At 43.3% G+C, this 27138-nt stretch overlaps 1 protein-coding gene across 2 annotated transcripts in view; it reads left to right on the forward strand.

Moving 5' to 3' along the window:
• The window catches only part of MAN2A1 (mannosidase alpha class 2A member 1), a 314922-nt gene that overhangs the window by 133383 nt on the left and 154401 nt on the right, over window positions 1-27138 (forward strand). For both annotated transcript variants that reach the window (XM_073624602.1, XM_073624603.1), the window contains exons 5-8: window positions 3717-3844; window positions 6957-7130; window positions 11908-12094; window positions 20969-21146. In XM_073624602.1, coding sequence (XP_073480703.1) covers window positions 3717-3844; window positions 6957-7130; window positions 11908-12094; window positions 20969-21146 — 667 coding nt within the window. The remainder of the gene's footprint in view (window positions 1-3716; window positions 3845-6956; window positions 7131-11907; window positions 12095-20968; window positions 21147-27138) is intronic.

Here is a 27138-nt window from a genome sequence, read left to right on the forward strand (position 1 = left end):
AAGCAATAAAAATATAAAACACCCCTGTTCTCACACGGAAAGGTTAACGCAAGTGTTGGTCTGGTATAATATGTAAACAGAAATTGCACCATGCATGTGAGGTATAACCTGGAAGGTCAGATTGAGGGCAGTAATTTTAGCTGTAGACCTCCTTTTTGCATTCCTCTTAGTGTGTTTAACACACCCTTAATTATGTTGCATTTAACATGTTGCATTAAGGGAACCCATTTGTTAACCTTTAGTATAGTGTCAAAGCAAATTTTGCATCACAACAATGCAAATGCAGTATGTTATCGTACATTGCGTACCAATGTATGTAATATACGTTACTGCAGTGCATTGGTGTGAATGGGCCCTTAGTGCTTTTAGCACTATGTAATAGAGTGAAACACGTATAGGCATAATTTTAAACGTCTTTGACCTATATGGTTAACTGTGCTTTTCATGGCCAAGACCCACTGGGTTTTGGACTACATCCTAGATGCCTCTTTGCTGGAAGAATATATTAAAGAACTTATTCTGCTGTGTACTTACCGCATCATCTTTCCAAGGAGCCTGTGCTCCAATAGCATGCGGGTCCCACAATGAGATCTCAGCACTAGGGTACACTGCATTGGCCTATTTTTTGTTAGACACAGGCAGTGAAAACTAGATGCTGGGTAAAAGTATTTTGTGCATAGCAGAAACAACTGATACATTGCTGGATTTATTTAGAAACTAATTTTGTGCATCTGCCCCTAAATTTAATAGAAAATGTTTAGCACTACCAAACAAGTTAATGGTTTGCAAAGCCGTGTGACCTAGTAAAAACAAATATTTATTTTTGCTTAATTATTTTCCAGAACTGTGGTAAGCACTAATTTGTGGAAAACATAACGATAACATTGCCAGTGGGATTTAATTAAGGTATACTGTAGAGATGATTTACATATCATTTTTTAATAAGGCTAAAACAAACTTTTCAGCTAAACTTTTCTGATTTAAAAAAAAAAAAAAGCTTTGCAGAGCTGATGAAATCGGTCTTGAATTTTACTCTGGGCATGTTGAAATTCATTGTGGAGTCGTACAACCTTTTTTGAAGAAAACCCCTTCTTTCTTTGGGAAGGGTTGGAGCGACTACCCTCTGCTTCTGGAGCCTTATGAGTCACTCACTCCCATCCCGCCGCTGCTCAGGAACTGCCTTGTATTTTTGTCGATGATTATTAGCCTTGCTTTGATTGGCCGAAGTGGAGCTTGTGATGTAAAAAAGTTGAGTGGGGGAGCTTGTACAAATCAAACCAGGGTGGCACAATCCTCAGAGGTCAGTCTTTGAAAAGCATAGTTTATCCCAAGCGTTTCCCAGAAAGGGGGAGACAGAAGTGCCACAGCCAATAGTAAACAGAATTTCTTTTTTAAAAAGCTAAATTTATTATTCCGTAGAGTATAAGAGAACATTCTGAAAACATGTATACAGTGCTACCAAATTTGTCATACAATCAACAAAATCCAGGAATGTGGTGGGATTGATGCATTTTTCGCCGAACATTGGGCTTCTTCAGGATCCACTTGAGGTTCACATAATTAACCCAGAAAGGCAAACATAGCAGAAGTTTGTTACAAAAGCTAATTTACCATAATTCTACCCTAAAAGCTGCTATTAGAAAATAATAACTTTGATGATAAATATATATGGCTAAAGATAGAAGGGGAGCATGGTAAAAAGGCTTAGATGGAATACCACCAGTTAGCAAATATGGGTCATAATTTGTGTTGGCTATATGTATAGCCAAAAATGAGACACCATACAAGCTGCAGAGATGGCCCAAAAGGCAGCAATTTATTCTGAAGGAGCCCAATATTGGGTGAAATGCGTCAATCCCATCCCTTTCCTGGGTTCTGTTGATTGTATGACAAATTTGACAGCACTGTATACATGTTTTTAGAATGTTCTCTTATACTTTTTCTATGGAATAATAATAAATGTAGCTTTTAAAAAAAATGTATCTTGTTGGCACTCTTAACAAATCCCCTACACTCCTGTGTCTCCCTTTCTGGGAAACTCAGGGATACCCCATGCTTTCAAATGGGAGATTGTGATGTCATGCCCTCCTCCTCTTGACATTTGCCAATCAGAGCCTGCCTAGTATTTTACATAAATACAAGGCAGTTCCTGCATAGCTGAGAGCTTCCAACGCTTTTGTTTTTTGATATTGTCCAGTCTACAATAGCAAACTGTTTGGTAACTTCACCCTTACTACCAGTGGGCACCAGGGTCAGCAACAGCAGTACCATCATTGGTAGCACACCCTTTTTTCCACATATTTAGTTTTGTCATGCAGAATTCTTGAAGAATATTTACAAGTGTAGAATGTCTTGAATAGGCCCAGGAAGCTACAACCAGCATTTTTAGTAGATCTTGCACCACACAAAACCGGCTGCCCTTGCAAAGACAGTATGAGTCTGGCATCACCTTCCACCAACACCTTTCCTGCTACAAATGGATTAGTTATGTTTTCTGACCTGTGCAATACAATTTTTTTCTTTTGTGTTTTTATAGTTTGTCGTAAAAAAATTAAGTAGCAACCCTTCTTTGGACTGTATACAGCTTTGATGTCTTTTATTAAAGCATTTTAACAAAGAACACTAATTCTCTGATTATGATTCACATTTGAGATCAACTCTCCCTTGCAAACCAAAACTTGCTCATCGAAAAAATCCCAATATCAAAGATTTTACCAATTATTTTGGGTCCTGTTGAAAATGGAACTTCTTGCAAGTGCTCCTATTCTATTTGTATACTTTGCATGAGGCAGAGGTTATGCACACACAGCTACTGTATTAGTGTTCAAGAAGATTCTTTATCTAGAAATAAACAAAAATGTTACTAAGCAACAAAAGACCCCTCTGACTACTGGGTGTCCAGTCAGGACCACTGGTCATACCTAGCATAATACATTCATGCTCCAGTTTAAGGTACTTATATGCACTTTAATTGATAGCACAACACATTTCTCATATATATATATATATATATATATATATATATATATATATATATATATATATATATATATATATATATATATATAATATTCTATCTTGACAATATGAAATGGTTACATTTCACTGCATTTAGCCGTGAAACACAGTGGCTTTGCCTTTATAAATGACCACTTTTCTTACAAAGTAATAACTGCATTGTTGGATAAGAAATGGTAAAGCATGCCACTTTGCTGTATTTAAAGAGCACCTACTTTTTTTGGATGTTGGAATACCCTTACATTAAAACAGGTTATAGCAAACTTGACTGGTCAGTGTTGCAGTGTAAATGTTCTCCAACCTTCTTCCCTTTTTTTTTTTTTTTTTTTTGTCCAAGAAGTGAAATCTTTATTTAAGGCACACTGAAAAACCAGTACTGAGATGCAGCAGTCAATGTTCTATAGTAATCTTTCTCCTCAGTATGTCTAACTCATAATATTTAGTATTATCATGTGGGATAATTAGAGGGCAGGTAAATTTGCTTGGTTCACTGTTATCTAATTTCAGGATTTGAGGATGGCAAGATTAATGAGGATGTAAATCTTGTGAGTGCAGGGATGAGGTTGGTAACTTGGGATTTTAGTAATCATGTTTTAGATAACTCACAATAAAAGCGAAGAGTAGACTTCTTAAGTAATTAGATTGTCCTTAATACATTATATGTTGTGTTAATATTTACCTTTTAATGTGATTAACAGGTTAATCGAGCAGAAGCAGTTTGAAATTGTTACGGGTGGATGGGTAATGGCAGATGAAGCTTCTTCCCACTATTTTTCATTGATTGATCAGTTAATTGAAGGACACCAATGGCTGGAGAATAACCTTGGTAAAGTCATTTTTATTTTATTTTTGCTAACAGTTTATACAGTTTCCCTGTTCCAAGATACTCTTAGGATGCCCATCAATACAGTTTTTAGATGACCCAATTTCAGATCGACTTTGTAGACTATATGTAGTTTGTAAAAAAAATCAGGTCTTATTATTATTTGGTTGGCAATACCTGTGGTTGGTTATGTGCAGGTGGACATACACAGGGAATTGTGATAATTTGGAATCTATCCTAGACTCTTGGACACGCCTTCTTCCATTTAAAAGTCACTGTGAATGTCAGACAAACTCCCAAGTACTAGCTGTAAGATTTTTCAGTATGCATCACATATTCAAGCTCATCCAAACATGTGTACAGTCCTCCACAACTCTGACAAGATCACGTGCACTCGTACAAGGAGGGTTATCAAATTTCTAAAATGTGTGCAGGTATAAGCAAACATGTTAAAGGTCAGCAATACCACAGGAAAAATTCAACTCTCTTCCCTACTAATGTCAGAACTGGCCTGGAACTTTTTGGCTTGGTGGTTCTTCTACAGTGGTGAAATGTTAGAGCACTGCCAAGACAGTTTTTTTTTTTTATTTTTTTTTTAATTATGGCGAAGGCTCTGCACCTTTTTTACAATGCTTCATGATGTGAAAAAAAAAAAAGATTGGGTTGTGCTTATTATTCAATTAAAAAGAAAAGCAGCTAGCACACCACTAGATATAAATGGTTATATAGCATAGAAAAAACAGTTGCAACGCTAATCAAAATATGTATATCATTATCAATGCAAGTTCTGTTCAATAAAAACAAGCCCATTCACCATAAAATAGTGAGAAAAGGTCTCATAATTTAGTGTAAAAAAGTGCTAGGATGAAAGGGATTCAATTGGATGTAATCCACACTACTTGCTTGCTCCTCCACCTTATTTCACACAAGAGGCTAACCGAAAAGCCAAAACCCTCTGAATCAGAGAACTCAAAAAGCACTTAGGTTGATGGAAGGAAGTGACAAACAAGGACATGGAAAGCCAGGCCATGAAACTAAGCCTCAGTATCAACAAAAGTGTCTGACTTTTGTTGATCGCAAGGCTTGGTTTCATGACCTGGCTTCCCATTTCCTTGTTTGTCACTTCCCTGCTTTCCATTGCACAGTACCAGTATTTAATGCGTGTTGTACGGGCGTCCCCTCCGAGCCCCCGATGTCAGTTGTGATGAAACATGTAGGGTGGAGTTGACGCTGTAAAGTCACCACACCGAAACGGACTTTTGAATAGTTTTCATTTATTGTAATGAACTTTATATATGATTTTATGCCATGTGGAGCATCTAGCTCTTTATATGATCCTGTATTTTGTGAGATCACATGGTATAGTGGGGAGAGGCTGCAAATTCCTGGGTTCATCTGTTTGCTGAATGGTTTGTTACATCAACCTAAGTGCTTTAGAACTTCTCTGATTCGGGGACATAGCTTTGTGGTAAGCCGACAGCTGGTCTATTCACAGCACAGCTCTGCACATTTCTTCCTTCCTCTTCTTTTGTGGAGGGGGATGTGTGCCTTTTCTCCAATCAGCTGTCACACAGTGTATACCAAGAATCCACACCCAGTAGTGGAACAGGAAGAGAAAGTTCTAACACGATGTGCACTTCCACTCTAGAAAGTTGAAGACAGCACATTTACATATAAAACTTATGTACGACCATCTGAGGCTGTTTACTCCATTGGGTATATGTGAGGGTTTACATCCACTTTAAGTCCGTGATAACATCTCAAAGTATGTGCATACTAAAAATATTCTGTACTCTTCTTTTAAAGTGGTATTAAACCCATAAGCAAACATTTATTATACTGCAGTTTACCATTTCTTAGCTGTATTCATCTTCTTTTTTAGGCTTTCTTTTATTTTTACCTGGGGATCCAGACAGTATGTCTGTTTTTCAAAAGAACAGGCTTTCCAGCAGAATGTATTGGTTACAGAGATGAGGCAAACCATTTAACACTGGCAAGGGAACTTAAAATTATCAACTTTTATTTATGTAAAACCTTTATCCCCAAAAAATCTGCAGTATATTACATTTTAAATTTTTGGTTTAATACTACTTTATTAGGTAGGTTTTGCATTATTGGGTAGCTGGTCCCAATTGTGTGCAATTTTAGCTTGTTTAGAGTGTTTGAAGTACTCTAATCCACATCAAAGTGTGTCTGTACTTAGAACTGCATATATAAAAAATTCTACATACACGATACCTACTTTGTTTAAACCTTGCAGTTCAGTTTGGATATATGTGGACACATCTGGTGAGTGTTTATTGGCCAGATTAGCATTACGGTTTTAGTTGTGGCTAGAGTGGAGAGGGAAAATAACACCTGTCAGTTGTAAAAATGAAAGTAAAAGAAAATCTCACATTTTGGATTGTCCCCAGAAAAGTAATAGAGGGGAAATCTTCCAATGGGGACACTAGTTCTGTGACCCGGGGGGGTGGGGCAATGGATTCCTTTAATTTGCAGGGATTTCCTCTCACTCCCTGTTTGGCTATGGGACAGGAAGGTACATTTCCCCAATGAGACACAGATGGCTAAAATAAAAATTACAGGGGTTATAACCTCCCTTACTCTATACAAAATGAAAAGAAACGTTTTGCCTATAGTTTTACTTTTAAGTGCTTTTTCACAGTAGTTAGAAGTAATCTGACTGACATTATTTTAGCTTAAAATTGTAGTTTCTAATGCACTGCAAAAGTTTACTCACTTTAGGACAAAATCCTTTAGCTGTTCTGGAATAGCAACACAATAGATGAAATTTTAAATGATGCTCCTTTTACTTTCACTGCCCTTTTTCATCAAATAGAGAAACAATTTTTGAATGTCCTTTTATATTTTAGCATGCCTTGTTTGAATCAGCGTTTCTCAACTCCAGTCCTCAAGGTGCCCCAACAGGTCATGTTTCCAGGCTTCCCATTATTTTGCACAGGTGATTTGATCAGTTTCACTGCCTTAGTAATTACCACAGCCATTTCATCTGAGGGAAATCCTGAAAACATGACCTGTTGGGGCGTCTTGAGGACTGGAGTTGAGAAACACTGGTTTGGATAACTGTTCTGTTAATTGTCTTTTGTTTGAACAGGTGTCAAGCCAAAATCAGGTTGGGCAGTGGATCCATTTGGACATTCTCCAACCATGGCTTACCTTCTAAAACGCTCAGGGCTGTCCAACATGCTTATCCAGCGGATCCATTATTCGGTCAAGAAACATTTTTCATCAAAAAAAACGTTGGAATTTTTTTGGAGACAAAACTGGGGTAAGCAAGCTTTTATGACAAGCATTAGTTTACATTGGTAATTTTATTACAGGTCATCATTATTGCTTGAAATTTCAAAACATTGTATCTGTTCTATATTCCTCTTCTTTTTTTTTTTTTTTTTTTTTTTTTTTTACTTGGATATTATAGGCCTGAGTGCTATATAGTGCCGGGCCTGAAAAGGTATAAGGTAGGTGCTTTGTTAGAAACAGAATTTCCTCTTTACTTATCTAGGTCACTACTGATCGGGGCTGCAAAACTGCCAAACACATAACATATCTTATTGATTGGGTACTGAATTAGCACTAACATTCATTTCCCCAAATACCTGCTGTTTTAATTTCTGTGGAATGTGGAAAAACCAGTCCAAACAAATAATGTAGCCAAAATATAGTTGTATATTATACAGTGGCTTGTGTTCCAAATTTGATAGATAGATATATCCTAGAATGGCATTTTGCTGAAAAACTTGGTTTGTAGATTTGTTTCTGGTACACTTACTGCTATGGCTGCTGTCAAAAGATCTGCTGCTTTAAAATTTGGCTCCCAAAGTGCTCACTATGCGGTGTACTTACACTTTCCAAACACTATTCTCTAGTATGCTGCTTAAAGCGATGATAAAGGTTACTTTTTTTGTCTTAAAATACAGATGTTATATTTGCCTACTCTGTGCAATGATATTGCACAGAACGGTCCCATACCTTCTCTTTTGGCAGTCCCCATGCTGGAGCTATCTGCTTCCTTGCTCCTGGTGCTTACTTGGCAAGTTCCTGAGCTGAGCTGTGTGTCCATATCCCCTGCAAGGTCATTGCATAATGTGCTAGTATACATCGTGCGGAGTCACGGCCACTGCACAGCTCTCTGAAACAGGGTGGATTTGATTTATATCACTAGTAAAAAGGCTTGATTTAAAAAAATCAACTTTAATCATAGTTTGTAAAGAGGAACTGTCATCTGTCCCGCAGCGGCTCCTCCTCTGACCCGCTGTTGACTCACTGACTGTCCCATTCACTTGAACGGGACGGCTGGTGATGCGGCAGTGACACAGCAAGGTGAGGGACGTGTCGGCAGCTGGTGAGTGGATGCCCACTAACAGGTGCTGCAATGATGGATCTGAACCGACAGGTGCTCTTTAAATGTAAGGACTCATTTTTGCTTATAGTTAGAATTTTTAATATTTGCAAACAAAATTAAGGTTTCCTATTTAGAATAAGCTCTCAGGTTAGTAAAACAGCGGTATCAGAACCGACTCAATCATACAGTTTGTAGAGTACAGGTTCCGTTCCGGCGACCAGGTCGTTAAACGAGGCGCCACAAGTAATCAATATTTTAAGCATTCTTAACTACTGTACTGTAGTCTGAAAAAAAAAGGTCTAAACACAAAACTCCAATGCAATAACGTTGTTTTAATTTGCATAAGTACAGAACACAAAAATATTAACAAATACTGTACTGTACGGGATACAATGATGCACAGTGCCCAAAAAGTAAAGGTATAGAATAGACATTTAGAGTAACATTTTAGTCATCAAATCCTTCAAAGGGTGATGGTGCTTCAGGGTCATCAGTGTCATCATTGAAATTACCAACTGGGTTTGGCAGTGTCCTCATTGGAGTTACCAGCAGGGTCGGCAGTGTCCTCATTGGAGTTACCAGCAGGGTCGGCAGTGTCCTCATTGGAGTTACCAGCAGGGTCGGCAGTGTCCTCATTGGAGTTACCAGCAGGGTCGGCAGTGTCCTCATTGGAGTTACCAACAGGGTCGGCAGTGTCATCATTGGAGTTACCAACAGGGTAGACAGTGTCATCTTTGGGGTTACCAACAGGGTCTTCAGGAGTTGTAGATGAGGGAGAAGACGACAAGGAAATGATAGAACTGGTAGGGGTAGCTTGAAAGAAAACTACTGTTAAGGTTCTCTGCTTTTTGTACTTTCTTTTTTTCTTCGTCATAAATTTCATGATAACATTGCATACGTGCCTTCATCTGCCATTCCTGCTAGGTGTTCAGAACCAAGTTTTGTTTGCTAAAATCTATTGGTTACTTTAAAGAAGAGAGAAAATTCCTACACCAGTGGATTAGCTCTTATCAGTGGCAGAACTACCAGGGTCGCAGCAGTCTCACTTGCGACCAGGCCCTGGCGTTCCACCACTGTGGAAGGGCCTCAAGACCCAGCATCTCCCCCTGTACCTGCGGCTGGCAGCTAACTATACAGTGGAGGGGGTGATCAGATGCTCTGTGATGTCCACAGGATGTCCCATCCGGAATACTGGCTAGAATCCAGAATCCTATATGCAAGAAGCAGCAGCCCTTGTACATACTACTTTCCTGTGATGTCCGCAGGATGTCCCATCCAGCTATCAGTTCACTTCACGAATGTCAGTGGGGAGGGACCTCTGACCTGGCTAGGCACCAGATTCAGTTCAAAAGTGAGTCGCTCTGCTTGTACACTCTTGCCAATACCTGCCCAGGTCAGAAGCCCCTCCCCTCCACTGTATACATTGACACTCGGGAGGTGAACTGCTAGCCAGATGGGACATCCTGTGGACATCACAGGGAAGCAGTATGTACAAGGGCTGCGGCTTCTTGCATCTAGGCTTCTTCTGTAAGGTCCGGCACCTGTCATGCTGCCCCCCCACCTGTCATGCTGCCCCCCCACCTGTCATGCTGCCCCCCCACCTGTCACGCTGCCCCCCCCCCATTGTCACGCTGCCCCCCCCCATTGTCACGCTGCCCCCCCCATTGTCACGCTGCCCCCCCCCATTGTCACGCTGCCCCCCCCCATTGTCACGCTGCCCCCCCATTGTCACGCTGCCCCCCCATTGTCACGCTGCCCCCCCACCTGTCACGCTGCCCCCCCCCACCTGTCACGCTGCCCCCCCCCACCTGTCACGCTGCCCCCCCCCCCACCTGTCACGCTGCCCCCCCCCCACCTGTCACGCTGCCCCCCCCACCTGTCACGCTGCCCCCCCCACCTGTCACGCTGCCCCCCCCACCTGTCACGCTGCCCCCCCCACCTGTCACGCTGCCCCCCCCACCTGTCACGCTGCCCCCCCCACCTGTCACGCTGCCCCCCCACCTGTCACGCTGCCCCCCCCACCTGTCACGCTGCCCCCCCCACCTGTCACGCTGCCCCCCCCACCTGTCACGCTGCCCCCCCCACCTGTCACGCTGCCCCCCCCACCTGTCACGCTGCCCCCCCCACCTGTCACGCTGCCCCCCCCACCTGTCACGCTGCCCCCCCACCTGTCACGCTGCCCCCCCACCTGTCACACCCCCACTTATCACACTGCTTCCCCTCCCCTGTCACACTGCCCCTCTTCTGTCGCACTGCCCCCCTATATCAGTTCACAGAAGGAAAACACTGTTCCAGGCGAGCATTCACTAAAATCTGGATGTGCTGGATGCAAGCCACGGCTCGCCACCAATGATAAGAAAAGAACAGCTGCAAACCAAAGGAACGTTCCAACGTGTTTATTCTAAGATAGTAAATGACAACCAGCAAGACAGAGTGCCCCAACCCAGGAGGTGACGCGTTTCACACTGACTTCAAACCTGGTTTGAAGAAGAACTGAGGTCGGTATGAAACGCGTCACCTGGGTTCGGGCACACTGGTTTGTTGGCTGTTATTTGCTATTTTGGAATAAACACGTTGGAACGTTCCTTTGATGTGCAGCCATTCTTTTCTTCTCCCCTCTTATTACACTGCCCCCTCCACCTGCCACACTGCCCCCCCCCCCCCCACCTGCCACACAGCTCCTTTTTTATCACACTGCCCATGTCATACTATTCCCCTGTCACACTGACCCCCACCTGTCATGCTTGCCCCTTGTCACAATACCCCCTGTTATACTGCCCCTCCATCATTCTGCCCCTCGTCAAATTCCCCCTTTTTGTCATACTGGTTCCTCTTGTTAGATGGCCCTCCTCCTTTCACAGTTTCTCCTCGATACACTGCTCTTATCACACTGCTTCCCTCCTGCCATACTTCGCAGGTCCCCTTTTCCTGTCACACTGCCCCCCTCTTGTCACGATATCCCCCTGTCATACTGCCACCCTCCTTTCAGTGCCACCTCTTATCCCCGATACCCTTCTCTTGTCACACTACCCCCACCCCCCCACCTGTCACAATAGCCTTGTCATACTGCCCCCTCCTGTCGCAATATCCCCATCAGACTACGGGTCAGGGGCCCTTCATGGTTTCTTTCACTGGGGCCCTGAGGGTTCTAGTTACGCCTCTGGCTCTTATGCTGGCCAAACCTTTGCCAATTTGGAGGCTTTCTAATTTGTTTGAATAAAAGAAAACCATTGCATGAAATCGAACAGTTCGCAGATGGTTTTGATTTTTTTTCTCTCTTAGTTTTAAGCATTCATATGGACATGGCGGTTGAAATTAATTGAAAATGCCTTGCAACTGCCCACCGCAATTTCAATAGTTGGGCCTATTTAAAAGTGCAAAACCATTAAATTGGTGAACAGCAGATTGCTGGGGACTTGCATATGAGCAATCGGTTCCACATTCATTATAAAATGCTGAACAATTAAAAATTAACTGCTATGTGTATAGCTGCACCATTGTTTACAATTTCATAATTAATTATGCATAATATGAAGCTATAAGCCTATGCACCCACATATAGCCAATATTGTTGGCTAATTGAGTGAAGCGTCACTGTTGATTTGTTTTTCTTCTTATTTGAGACTTTGTCATTTTAGGGTTCTCCATGCTCTACCACATTCATTGTAGAAGTTCATTAGTGATCATTTTATTTCAATTATAGATTTGGGGAGTAGCACCGACATTTTGTGCCATATGATGCCTTTCTACAGCTATGACATTCCTCATACATGTGGTCCTGACCCGAAAATATGCTGTCAGTTTGATTTCAAACGTCTGCCTGGTGGTAGGGTAAACTGCCCGTGGAGAGTGCCCCCAGAACCCATTCATGATGGCAACGTAGAACACAGGTATTACCTTCTTCTAACCCATATTTTTTTCTCCGTGCTATCTGTGGTGTAAAGTGGCTGTGCACCAAGAGTCTATCGCTTTAAGTTTTACTACGCACTTGGGAAGATGGGACAAGGTACTGCTTGATATTTCTTCTTTAAATTAAAAATAAATTGTCAAATTCAGCTGTGGCTATCCTTTTTTTTTTTTTCTTTTCCTTTTCATGTCTGTTGCTTCAGTGGTTGCACAAAGTATTTTCTCTTTGAGTTCACCTAGTAAACCATTAGGAAAAAATGTGTAATGTTTGTCCAACAGAACTTTAGTGTGCCATCTGTTTTGGAGCTCTCAGGCTGCCTACTTATAGGACCAATAATGCTAAAGTACATTCTGTTTTGTTCAAAATGAAAAGTAAGGTCCATTTCAATCAGCAGGGGATCCTCTCTCACATCCCCTGCTGATCAGAGCAGAGTGAATGGATGACAGGTTTATGCACAGCAGATACGGACAGAGCACGTTGTGCTCTATGGGTGGGTGTAAACAGACTCCGCTTTCTGTTTACACCCTACTACCCCTAAACCGATCTACCTACATGAAGGACGGGTCGCCTTGTGTTTGTTTTTAATGGACCAGATCAGCGGTAGGAGGGTGTAAACGAACACAAGTCTGTTTTACGCCTCCTGGTCCATAGGGGTGAATGGACTGTCTGATCAGGTCCACCTGAAAAACTGACAGATGGACCTGATCGGAACACTCGTGTGAAAGAGGCCTAAAAGTCAAAGATTGTTTTATGTATGATCTCATGTTAGATCTCGATCTCTCAGTGTATGTGTGTATGTATGTGTATATATATATGTGTGTGCTGTATGGGAGCGACCGTAGGGGAAGCGAGAGTAGAGCCGCCGCCTGGTTGATCAGAGCACCCGGAACATAGCAGCTTTCATTTCAATAGCTGTGTGTTCCCTGCCACGCGCCGTCATATACAGCCCCCCCCGCCTGGGGAACTTTGATAGACAGATCACCCATCCCAGGATTGGACGGGTGATCTGTCTATCAAAGTGCCCGGAAAAGGGGGAGGGGCTGTATATGACGGCGCGCGGCGGGGAACACTATTGAAATGAAAGCTGTTATGTTCCCCGCTCTCTGATCAACCAGGTGGCGGATCTCATCTCTCTTCCCTTACACAGGGTAGGCTGCGTTGGGGACACAGGCCGCTTTGGGGACACATACAGTCAGGTCAATAAATATTGGGACATCGACACAATTCTAATCTTTTTGGCTCTATACACCACCACAATGGATTTGAAATGAAACAAACAAGATGTGCTTGAACTGCTGACTTTCATCCAAATCAGGTGAATGGTGTAGGAATAACAGTTTGTATATGTGCCTCCCACTTTTTAAGGGACCAAAAGTAATGGGACAGATTAACAATCATACTTTCACTTTTTAATACTTGGTTGCAAATCCTTTGCATTCAATTACAGCCTGAAGACTGGAACGCATAGACATCACCAGACGCTGGGTTTCATCCCTGGTGATGCTCTGCCAGGCCTCTACTGCAACTGTCTTCAGTTCCTGCTTGTTCTTGGGGCATTTTCCCTTCAGTTTTGTCTTCAGCAAGTGAAATGCATGCTCAATCGGATTCAGGTCAGGTGATTGACTTGGCCATTCCATAACATTGTACTTCTTTCCCTTAAAAAACTCTTTGGCTGCTTTCGCAGTATGCTTCGGGTCATTGTCCATCTGCACTGTGAAGCGCCATCCAATGAGTTCTGAAGCATTTTGCTAAATATGAGCAGATAGTTTTGCCCGAAACACTTCAGAATTCATCCTGCTGCTTTTGTCAGCAGTCACATCATCAATAAATGCAAGACAACCAGTTCCATTGGCAGCCATATATGCCCACGCCATGACACTACCACCACCATGCTTCACTGATGAAGTGGTATGCTTTGGATCATGAGCAGTTCCTTTCCTTCTCTTCTACTCTTCTCTTCCCATCACTCTGGTACAAGTTGATCTTGGTCTCATCTGTCCATAGGATTTTGTTCCAGAACTGTGAAGGCTTTTTTAGATGTTTGGCAAACTCTAATCTGGCCTTCCTGTTTTTGAGGCTCATCAATGGTTTACATCTTGTGGTGAACCCTCTGTATTCACTCTGGTGAAGTCTTCTCTTGATTGTTAACTTTGACACACAGACACCTCACTCCTGGAGAGTGTTCTTGATCTGGCCAACTGTTGTGAAGGGTGTTTTCTTTGCCAGGAAAAGAATTCCTCGGTCATCCACCACAGTAATTTTCCGTGGTGTTCCGGGTCTTTTGGTGTTGCTGAGCTCACCGGTGCGTTCTTTGTTTTTAAGGATGTTCCAAACAGTTGATTTGGCCACACCTAATGTTTTTGCTATCTCTCTGATGGGTTTGTTTTGTTTTTTCAGCCTAATGATGGCTTGCTTTACTGATAGTGACAGCTCTTTGGATCTCATATTGAGAGTTGACAGCAACAGATTCCAAATGCAAATAGCACACTTGAAATGAACTCTGGTCCTTTTATCTGCTCCTTGTAAATGGGATAATGAGGGAATAACACACACCTGGCCATGGAACATTTGAGCAGCCAATTGTCCCATTACTTTTGGTTCCTTAAAAAGTGGGAGGCACATATACAAACTGTTGTAATTCCTACACCGTTCACCTGATTTGGATGTAAATATCCTCAAATTTAAGCTGAAAATCTGCAGTTAAAGCACATCTTGTTCGTTTCATTTCAAATCCATTGTGGTGGTGTATAGAGCCAAAAAGATTAGACTTGTCGATGTCCCAATATTTATGGACCTGACTGTAGCTGCACTGGCGGACACAGGGCTGCACTGGCGGACACAGGGCTGCACTGGCGGACACGGATAAAGTTGTTGTTAATATTTATTTTTATATTATTATTATTATACAGGATTTATATAGCGCCAACAGTTTACGCAGCGCTTTACAACATTAGGGCAGACAGTACAAGTACAATACAATTCAATACAGGAGGAATCAGAGGGCCCTGCTCGTTAGAGCTTACAATCTAGGAGGGTCAAGTTATACAAAAGGGGTATTAGCTGTGGGGGATGAGCTAATGGAGAAAATAGTGTAGTTGTTAGATGGAGGCAGGATAGGCTTCTCTGAAGAGGAAAGTTTTCAGGGATCACCTAAAAGTGGATAAATTTGGAGACAGTCTGACAGATTGGTGTAGGGAATTCCAGAGGATGGGCAAGGCTCAGGAGAAGTCCTGGAGGTGGATATGGGAGGAGTTGATGAGGGAGCTAGAGAGCAGGAGGTCTTGGGAGGAACGGAGAGGGCGATTAGGTTGGTATTTTGAGACTAGGCTAGTGATGTAGCTGGGGGCAGAGTTGTGGATGGCTTTGTAACTTATTGTTAGTATTTTGAATTTAATTCGTTGGGCGAGTAGCAGCCAATGGAGGGATTGGCAGAAAGGGGTAGCAGACACTGAGCGGTTTGTAAGGTGGATGAGTCTGGCAGCAGCATTCATGATGGACTGAAGGGGGGATAGTCTATTTAAAGACTTATAACTTAATTCTGCATAAAATATTTAAGTGTCATTTCATGAGAATTTATGAGGGCGTGTTTAGGAGCTAGATTAGGAGTGGGGCATGGTAGGGGACGGGTGGGGCAACTGGTGGCGGTAACCCTTGAGGCCTGGCTAGTAGCTTCTACATATTTTTGGTAAAAAAAAATTCACAATAAGCGTTTGATTGGTTTGCGCAAAAGTTATAGCGTTTACAAAATAGGGAATAGTTTTATGGCATTTTTATTAATATTTTTTTTTTATTAGTAATGGCGGCGATCAGCGTTTGTATCATGACTGCGACATTATGGCGGACAGATTGGACACTTTTGGCGTGATTTTGGGACCATTCACATCTATACAGCTATCAGTGCAATTAAAAATGCATTGATTACTGTGTAAATGTGACTGGCAGTGGGGTTAACCACTAGGTGGCGCTGTTAGAATGATTATAACGGTGGGGGGAGGGGCAGTGTGTGACACAAACTGATCAGCACTCCTGATTACAGGGAGCGGTGATCAGTAACAGTGTCACTAGGCAGAACGAGGAAATGCTTGTTTACATTAGCATTTCCCCGTTCTTCCTCTCCGTGAGACGATCGCGGGTATCCCCGCGGACATAGTGTCCGCGGGACCTGCGATCATGCTCACGAAGCTTCTGGCGGGCGCGCCCGCAAGCCTAACTCTTAAAGGGCAACATACAGGTACGTGATTCTGCCTGTACGTGCCCTTCTGCTGCAGTATATCTGCGTGAGGAGGTCAGAAAGCGGTTAACAGTGTAAATTTGCTATCCTCTCAGAATAACTCAACACACAGCCATTAATGTCTAAATCGCTGGCAACAAAAGTGAGTACACTCCACTCCTAAGTGAAAATGCCCAAATTGGGCCCAAAGTGTCATAATTTTGTGTGGCCACCATTATTTTCCGGTACTGCCTCAACCCTCTTGGGCATGGAGTTCACCAGAGCTTCACAGGTTGCCACTGGAGTCCTCTTCAATTCCTCCATGATGACATCACAGAGCTGGTGGATGTTAGAGACCTTGTGCTCCTCCACTTTTAGTTTGAAGATGCCCCACAGATGCTCAATAGGGTTTTGGTCTGGAGACCTGCTTGGCCAGTCCATTATCTTTACCCTCAGCTTCTTTAGCAAGGCAGTGGTCATCTTGGAGGTGTGTTTGGGGTCGTTATGTTGGCATACTGACCTTCAGCCCAATCTCCAAAGGGAGGGGATCATGTTCTGCTTCAGTATGTCACAGTACATGTTGGCATTCATGATGTTTTTTGCACTGAATTGTAGCTCCCCAGTGCCGGCAGCACTCATGCAGCCCCAGACCATGAGACTCCCACTACCATGCTTGATTGTAGGCAAGACACGCTTGTCTTTGTACTCAGCACCTGGTTGCCACCACACACGTTTGACACCATCTGAACCAAATAAGTTTATCTTGGTCTCATCAGACCACAGGACATCGTTCCAGTAATCCATATCCTTAGTCTGCTTGTCTTCAGCAAACTGTTTGCAGGCTGTCTTGTGCATCATCTTTAGAAGAGGCTTCCTTCTGGGATGACAGCCATGCAGACCAATTTTGATGCAGTGTTCGGCGTATGGTCTGAGCACTGACAGGCTGACTCCCCACCCCTTCAACCTCTGCAGCAATGCTGGCAACACTCATGCGTCTATTTCCCAAAGACAACCTCTGGATATGATGCTGAGCACGTGTACTCAACTGCTTTGGTCGACCATGGCAAGGGCTGTTCTGAATGGAACCTGTCCTGTTAAACCGCCATATGGTCTTGGCCACCATGCTGCAGCTCAGTTTCAGGGTCTTGGCAATCTTCTTATAGCCTAGGCCCTAGGCCATCTTTATGTAGAGCAACAATTCTTTTTTCAGATCCTCTGAGTTCTTTGCCGTGAGATGCCATGTTGAACTTTCAGTGACCACTATGAGAGAGTGAGAGCGATAACACCACATTTAACACAACTGCTCCCCATTCACACCTGAGACCTTGTAAAACTAACAAGTCACATGGCAGCGGGGAGGGAAAATGGCTAATTGCGCCCAATTTGGACATTTACTCACTTTTGTTGCCAGTGGTTTAGACAATAATGGCTGTGTGTTGCGTTATTTTAAGGGGACAGCAAATTTACACTGTTATACAAGCTGTACGTTCACTACTTTATATTGTAGCAAAGTGTAATTTTTTCAGTGTTGTCACATGAAAAGATATAATAAAATATTTACAAAAATGTGAGGGGTGTACTCATTTTTGTGAGATACTGTGTGTTTGTGTGTATGTATGTATGTATATATGTGTGTGTGTGTGTGTGTGCATGTATATGTATGTGTGGATAGAGAGAGAGGTAGATAGAGAGACTTGCAAAAGTATTCACCCTCTTGGCATTTTTCATGTTTTGTTGCCTCACAACCTGGAATCAACATGGATTGTTTGAGGATTTGCATAATTTAATTTACAGAACATGCCCACAATTTTGAAGATTATTTTTTTTAATTGTGAAGCAAACAACCCCCCCCCCCCCCTAAAGTCAATACTTTGTAGAGCCACTTTTCTGTGGCTATCACAGCTCCAAGTCGCTTTGGATAAGTCCTCTATGAGCTTGCCACATCTTACCACTGGGATTTTTGCCCATTCCTTCTTGCAAAACTGCTCCAGCTCCTTTAAGTTGGATGGTTTGCGCTTGTGAACAGCAATCTTTAAGCCTGACCACAGATTTTCTGTTGGATTGAGGTCTGGGCTTTGACTAGGCTATTCCAACACATTTACATGTTTCCCCTTAAACCACTTAAGTGTTGCTTTAGCAGTGTGTTTGGGGTCATTTCCCTGCTGGAAGGTAAACCTCCGTCCTAGCCTCAAATCACACACAGAGTGGTACAGGTTTTGCTCAAGAATATCCCTGTATTTCTCACCATCCAACTTTCCCTCAACCCTGACCAATTTCTCAGTCCTGACTGCTGAAAAACATCTCCACAACATGACATGATGCTGCCACCACCATGTTTCACTGTGGGGATTGTGTTCTTTGGGTGATGTGTTGGGTTTGCGCCAGAAATAGCGTTTTCTTTGATGGCCAAAAAGTTTGATTTTAGTCTTGTCAGACCAGAGCACCTTCCTCCATACATTTTGGGAGTCTCTCACATGCCTTTTCACAAACTCAAAACCTGCCATTTTGTTTTTTGCTGAAAGTAATGGCTTTCTTCTGGCCACTCTGCCATAAAGCCCAACTCTAAGGAGCATACGGCTTATTGTCGTCCTCTGTACAGATACTCCAGTCTCTGCTGTGGAACTCTGCAGCTCCTCCGGGGTTACGTTAGGTCTCTGTGCTGCCTCTCTAATACCCTCCTTGCCCAGTCCGTGTGTTTTGGTGTACGGCCGTCACTTGGCAGGTTTGCTGTTGTGCCATGTTCTTTCCATTTGGTTATTATAGATTTGATGGTGCTCCTAGGGATCATCAAAGATTTGGATATTTTTTTATAACCTAACCCTGACTTTGTCCCTTGCTTGTTTGGAGAGTTCCTTGGTCTTCATGGCAGTGTTTGGTTAGTGGTGCCTCTTGCTTAGGTGTTGCCACCTCTGGGGCCTTTCAAACAGGTGTGTATATGTAATGACAGATCATGTGACACTTATATTGCACACAGGTGGACATCATTTCACTAATTATGTGACTTCTGAAGGTAATTGCACCAGAGCTTTTTATGAGCTTCATAACAAAGTGGGTGAATACATATGCACATGCCAATTATCAGTTTTTTATTTCTGAAAAATAGTTTTACATTTATATTTTCCTTCGACTTAGACTATTGTGTTCTGATCCATCACATATAATTCAGATAAAAAAAAAAATAAAGGCTGTAATGTAACAAAATAGGTAAAAAGCCAAGGGGGGGGGGGGGGGGTGAATACTTTTGCAAGGCACTGTGTGTATGTGTGTGTATATGTATATATGTGTGTATATATATATATATATATATATATATATATATATATATATATATATATATTATAGTGTGTGTATGTGTTATATTGTTCCTGAAGCTGATGTGTTGAAAGCAGAAAATATATGAATCACAATTTATTGTGTAGCTGCAGACTGGTCAGGGTACGCACGTTGACCCGTGTCGACAGCCAAAAGCACCTACAGTGAACATCAGAACTTGACCATGGAGCAATTGGAGAAGGTGGCCTGGTCTGATGAGCCACTTACATCATGTGGATGGCTGGGTGTGTGTGTGCGCATCACCTACCTGGGGAAAAAATGGCACCGGGATGCAGTATGGGAAGAAGGCAACTGGGCAAGGCAGTATGATGCCTTGGGAAATGTGCTGCTGGGAAACTTTTGGTTCTGTCATTCATGTGGGTGCTACTTTTACATGTACTACCTACCTAAACATTGTTGCTAACCAAGTACTCCTTCATGGAAACTGTATTCCCTGATGGAAGTGGCCTCTTTCAGCAAGATAATGTGCCCTGCCATGCTGCAAAATTGTTCAAGAATGGTTTGAGGAACACAACAAGGAGTTTGAAGTGTTGACTTGGCCTACAAATTCTCCATGTCACAATTCAATCGCGCATCTGTGGGATGTGCTGGAAAAACAAATCCAATCAATGGAGGTCCCACCTTGCACTGTACAGAAATAAAAGGATCTGATACTGACAGCTTGGTACCAGATACCACAGCATACCTTCAGAGGTCTAGTGACGTTTGTGCATCCATAGGTCAGGTGTGTTTTGACAGCAAAAGGAGGACTTGGATGGGTGGTCATTATGTTATGTATGATCGATGTGTATCTGACGAGTCCCACTCCCAAAGTGAAGTCCTAATCGGGTACATATTTCCAGCTCTGGTTATTTGCTAGAAGTTATAATTGTTTGTGTCCCACATATTTTACAGAGGTTTTTTGCAGTGTTCTTAAATGCTACTCTGTATGAAAACCGTACCTACCCATGAAGAAAACCATCCACATTCCCACCACTCACGTTCCTGGATATTCAAGATAAGTCCAAATGTTTTTTTTCATTAAAGTATGATCACATCTCAAACAAGGGTCCAAAATTTTGGAGTCAGGTATGTGTAACATGCCTGAGGAATGGGTCCTTCGAGGCTCTGAAATGTTGCATTCTCTTGTTTGTGATGTGATTATACTTCAGTAGAAAACCATCTGGACTTAACTTGAAGATCTGTGGTGCACTGCCAAATGTCTACACTGTACCCATTTGCTTTTAACTGTAAAGGTGTCCTTTTTTTATTTCACCAGGTAAACCATTTCCTAAATCCTACCTTTTTTATTTTTCTCCCTGAATCTCATTGCAGAGCATGGATGATTTTAGATCAGTACAGAAAAAAGTCAAAGCTATTCCGCACAAATGTACTTTTGGTCCCATTGGGTGATGATTTTCGCTACAGTGATAGTTCAGAGTGGGATCAGCAATACCAGAACTATCAAAAACTGTTTGATTACATGAACTCTCACCCTGAACTCCATGTTAAGGTAGGTTATGTAAAATATTTACAGGTTGTCTTTTTTTTTTTTTTTTTTTTTTAATGGTACACTGCTCGAGTGAATGTAGCACTTTCAGTAAGGGTCCTTTCACACTGGAGCGGTTTGCAGGCGCTATTGCGCTAATAATAGTGCCTGCAAACCGACCTGAAAGTGCCCCTGCTTTGTCTCCAGTGTGAAAGCCCCGAGGGCTTTCACACTGGAGCGATGCGCTAGCAGGACGGGAAAAAAAGTCCTGCTAGCAGCATCTTCAGAGCGGTGAAGGAGCGGAGTGTATAACGCTCCTTCACCGCTCCTGCCCATTGAAATCAATGGGACAGCGTGGCTATACCGCCGGCAAAGCGCCTCTGCAGAGGTGCTTTGCGGTGGTTTTAACCCTTTCTCGGCCGCTAGCAGGGGGGTAAAACCACCCCCCGCTAGCGGCCGCATACTGACGGTAAAGCGCCGCTTACAATAGCGGCTCTTTACCCCCGCCCCAGTGTGAAAGGGCCCTAATCGGTTTAAATGCTTGACTATTCAGGTGAATGTTCTTTTGCCAAAAAAAAGCAGGAATCCATTTCTAAGCATAATCTCTTCCAGCTCAGTTAAGTTTTTAGCTAGTATCCTTGCTAATGAATGGATGAAGTGTGAAAAAATGTAAAGTAAGAATTCTTTTAAAAATGTATATTTTAATTGTTTATACGTACAAAATGTAAAGTGAGCAAACAGAAGAAAAATCTAAATCAAATCAATATTGTGACTACGCTTTGGCTTCAAACCAGCATTAATTCTAGGTACACAGTGCAGTTTTTGAAGGAACTTGGCAGGTAGGTGGTTCCAAACATCTTAGAGAGCTAACCACAGATCTTCTGTGGATGTAGGCTGATTCAAATCCTTCTGTCTCTTTATGTAATCCCAGACAGACTTGATGTTGCGATCAGGGCTCTGTGGGGGGCCCCAACCATCATTTCCAGGACTCCTTGTTCTTTACTCTGCAGATAGTTTTTAATGACAATGGCTGTATGTTTTGGGGTTGATGTCCTACTGCAGAATAAATTTGGGGCCAATGACACACCTCCCTGATGGTATGGCATGATGGATAAGTATCTGTATTTCTCCACATTAAGGACACTATTGATCGGGCAATGTTGAGGTCGACAGCAGTGGCAGCTGGTGAAGTTTTAGAATGGGGGGCCGCCAGACCCCACCCTTCCTTTTTGACCCCTCCCACTTAGTGAAAATGGGGGTGGTTTCAGCCAAATAGTGGGGGTGGCTCTAAGGGGGTGTGGTTAACATCTGAGATGAATGAGAGATGGAGGGGGAGAAATATGTGTATTGTAGAAAGTTTAACAATCGGCAGATAAAGATACTCCAAACACCTGGTGCTAGCACTTCAATCATCCCAGCACCATGATTGTTATGGTGTCAGGATGATTGAAGCGCATTATTTCTATTATTACATTGGAATATATAATGAAATCATTCAACTCACCACATTGCAGAATCAGTGGGAGCCCTGAGCATGTTGCCTGCCATCAGGTGCCCCCGTCAGCGGAGTCCCTCCTTACATCGGGTGCCCTCCGTCAGCAGAGTCCCTGCGTGCATCGGGTGCCCCCCGTCGGCGGAGTCCCTGCGTGCATCGGGTGCCCCCCGTCGGCGGAGTCCCTGCGTGCATCGGGTGCCCCCCGTCGGCGGAGTCCCTGCGTGCATCGGGTGCCCCCCGTCGGCGGAGTCCCTGCGTGCATCGGGTGCCCCCCGTCGGCGGAGTCCCTGCGTGCATCGGGTGCCCCCCGTCGGCGGAGTCCCTGCGTGCATCGGGTGCCCCCCGTCGGCGGAGTCCCTGCGTGCATCGGGTGCCCCCCGTCGGCGGAGTCCCTGCGTGCATCGGGTGCCCCCCGTCGGCGGAGTCCCTGCGTGCATCGGGTGCCCCGGCACCCCCTATGGACAGACCGCCACTGGTAGACAGTGGTCGGCCAAGGAAACTCAATGCAGCAGACGAGACACTTTTTTTCTTACTCCCTTCGACATCGGAGCATGTGCAGCAGTGCCATCAGCACAGAACAGTCCCTGTGTAAAACATTCACGGTCCCTGTGAATGAAGTCATGGTATTTAAAGATGCCACAAATAAGAGGTTAGAGGTCCCCTTTAAGGTATTCTGGTAGAAGTGGCTCTGCAGCATGCAGTGGTTTCGGTGGGAGTTTGCCAAGCCCTTGAAATCTGGACAAAGTATTTGTACCCTTTCATAGAATGACCCAGAAGATCCTGCCATTTGGCAGCTCCTGGAAGACTTTGAAAGCATTTAGTTTCTTGGTGGATGCTTCTATAGAAATGATTCTTTACAGCATCTTTCATGGGTGGACGCCATGTCTATCCACATGAGAAGGATCCTATGGCTCAGGTGTTGGTTGGCAGAACTTCTCTACAAGAAGCATATCGAGAAGCTGCACTTTGAAGGCCAACGCTTGTTTGGACCATCCTTTGCCTTAATTTATAAGGTGACTGTGGGTTAAAGCTTTCTGTTGCCCTTTAAAGCAGAGTTCCAACCGTTTCTGTGTCTGTTAAAGTGTAAGTAAACCCCCCCTATCGTGTTCAGCTAAGGAAGCTGCCATCTTTGCCTCTGTTTATTCTACAACTGCCATGATGCTGCACATGTGATCAGTTATGACACCAGCAATTGGATGATTTGACAGTTTGGTTGAGAGCACAATCAACAGGAGCGTTACATTTCTGGCACGTGCCAGAAATGAAACTGTTTTACGGATGGGTTTACTTCCGCTTTAAAAGTCAGCAGCTACAAAAAGTGGAGCTGCTGACCTTTAATAGACACTCACCTATCTCATGTTCCAGCGATGCAGCCGCCCAAAGCCTGGGTTCCCCCCCCCCCCCCGCGCTGGCATCACTAGTGTGAGCACCCGGCTGTGACAGCTTTCGACTTCACAGCCTACTGCGCACGTGCGTTCTGAATGGCCGGCAATCTTCTGGGACCTGTGATGTGTCCCAGAAGATTGCAGGGAGGGAGGGAGGGGGAGAGAAACTTCCACTCGAGATGCAGGAGCGGAAGTGGGAGCCAGGTACCTGTCAAAACTAGGTACCAAAAATGACATGCCAAATGTGGCATATCAGGGGTCAGGAGTTCTTAAAGCGGAAGTTCCACTTTTGGGTGGAACTCCGCTTTAAGGAGAAGGTGAATGTGACAGGTCAGAAACCAGTGTCACCTTTTGGAATCCAAGAAACATTACACTCAGAAGATGTGAATTTACAATGTATATGTAAATTGACGGCGCTATATAAGTACCTGAAATAAATAGATTTAAACAAATATGAGTAGAGTATTGAAATCAGATGTCTTTGAGCGAAATTTTTAGTGCACAGACACTTGAAATGGTGTAGGGTATCTAGAAATGTCTAAGCTGCATATCTATCTGAAAAGGAAAGGTATTATCATTATTATTATTATACAGTGTTTATATATCGCCAAAGTTTACGTAGCGCTTTACAACTTGAGGGTAGACAGTACAAATACAATACACTTTGATACAGTAGGAATCAGAGGGCCCTGCTCCTTAGAGCTTACAATCCAAGAGGGAAGGTCAAGAGATACAAGAGGTAATAACTGTGGGTGATGTGCTGATTGAGAAGATAAATGTACAGTTGTTAGGTGGGGGCCAGATAGGCTTTTCTGAAGAGGTGAGTTTTCAGGGATCGTCTGAAAGTGGATAAAGTAGGAGAAAATCGGACGGATTGGGGTAGAGCATTCCAGAGGATAGGGGAGGCTCTGGAGAAGTCCTGAAGGCGAGCATGGGATGAGGTGACAAGGGAGTTTGAGAGCAGGAGGTCTTCGGAGGAGCGAAGAGAATGATTAGGTTGGTATTTTGTGACTAGGTTAGAGATGTAGCTGGGGACCAGGTTGTGGATGGCTTTGTAAGTTTTTTATAGTTTTTTTTTTTTCTCAAACAAAAAGGTTTTTATTTCAGCAAAAATTATTACATACAGTTCCGGAACACTCATGTCACTATACAAAATAGCAGTACAATCAGGCATGAAGACAGTAAATATTGTATCATCTCTCCCCCATACGTTTCCAGTAAAGCATATTATAGTGTTTAATCCCTCCCATTAATCCTCCAATTGCGCATCTATATCTTCAGTAAATCACAATACAATCTCTTATTCTTATTTGTTTACAACAGTACAATTATCAGACTCTCTAAAATAAACGGTCAATCACTAGGTCTACTGGCGCAAGTCCAGGGACCTCCAGCCACTGCGCCCAAAGTTTCTCAAATTTTTTTGATGTTCCCCTGTGTTGAAAGATAATTTTTTCCAAGCGGATAGTGTTCCCCATTTGTATGATCCACTCCTGCTTTGTAGGAGGGTCTTCAGATTTCCAATGTCTAAGAATTAGCATACGTGCCTGAAACAAAGTTCTGTTGATGGCTTGCTTAAGGATATCTCCTGTCAATAGGTCATCTATTATCCCTAACAGGCATGGTTTGGGGTCTAATGGTATCTGTATTTGGAAGACCATATTAATAGTATCCAGTACAGTTTTCCAATATAAATGAAGTTTGGGGCATCTCCAGAGGAGATGAATAAGATCTCCGTGGTCTCTACGACATCTTGTACATGTGGGATCTGTACCAACCCCCATACGGACAAGTCTAGCCGGTGTATAATGTACCCTGGAGAGTATATACAGCTGGGACAGTTTTTGAGCAGCATTCAATGAGCACAGCAGGACCGCCTGCAGAGCCTCGTCCCACTGTTCCTCCTCAAATGCGCCAACATCCTGCTCCCATTTGGCCATAGCTTTCAATGGTGAATCCCCCAGAACCAGACCCAGAAGCGTAGCAGTCCGATATGAACCCTTTATATTTATTTATTTCGAGCAGGAAGTTAAAGATGGGTGTGAGTTCTAGAGTCCAAATATCTGGATCTCCCTGGGCATCTATCGCATGTTTAAGTTGTTGGTAATAGAAGTTCATGGAGAGCACTAACTGGAAGGCCTCCCTGAGCTCCGAAAAGGATCTCAGCTTGCCATCTTGGATTATATGTACCATGTGTGATAGCCCGTATTGCTTCCATTTTACTCCATATGGTATTTTTGCTATTTCCATGTAGTGATTATTTTCCCAAATTGGGCTATATTTAGTAACATCCTTGCCTTATTCCAAATCTTGCATAAGAGCGTAAGTTGTGAAAAGTTTGTTGGATTTATTATATTGCAGCGCCTCCAGCCCGTCTAGGGCCCCACACTTGACTGTGAAGTGGAGTAGTTGGGCTGAGGAGTCCCGCAGATTTAGTTCTATTTCCTGTTTAGGCCTCAGAACTCTAGCAATGTGTTTTAGCTGGGCGGCTAAGTAGTATACCCAAGGATTAGGCAGCGCTAGGCCACCGTCGTCTTTGAGACGCTGGAATTGCTCAAGTTTAATTCTGGGTGGTTTTGATAGCCATATAAATGATCGGAAGAGTGAGTTAATGATTCTGAACTTTTTTAGGGTAATGACCATTGGGGAGTTGTGGAGTACATATAAGAGTTGGGGCATAAGGATCATTTTTATTAGATTGATCCTTCCTACTTGTGATAGTTTCAACTTGCTCCATATTTTGACCCGATCGCGACAACGAGTAATAAGAGGGGTTAGGTTTAAGTTAACATAATCTAACACACGGGGAGTGACTTGTATGCCTAAGTACTTAAGAGACGTCGATATCGGGATGTCCAGCATACTGTTTTGAGAGGAGGATGGCTCACGATCTAACGATAGCAGGGAGGACTTGGTCCAATTAATAACTAGACCCCAGTACTGCCCGAATCGGCCAATGACCCTCATTGCCTCTGACAGTGATGCTGACGTATCTCCAAGAAGGAGCATGGTGTCGTCAGCATACATGATAACTTTCTCCTGAACATCTCCATATCGAAACCCCTGTATTAAGGTGTTACTACGTATCATAGAAGCTAAAGGTTCTATGGCCAAATCAAATAAGAGGGGAGACAGG

Source organism: Aquarana catesbeiana, linkage group LG01, assembly GCF_042186555.1.
Source record: "Aquarana catesbeiana isolate 2022-GZ linkage group LG01, ASM4218655v1, whole genome shotgun sequence".
Lineage (NCBI taxonomy): Eukaryota > Metazoa > Chordata > Amphibia > Anura > Ranidae > Aquarana > Aquarana catesbeiana.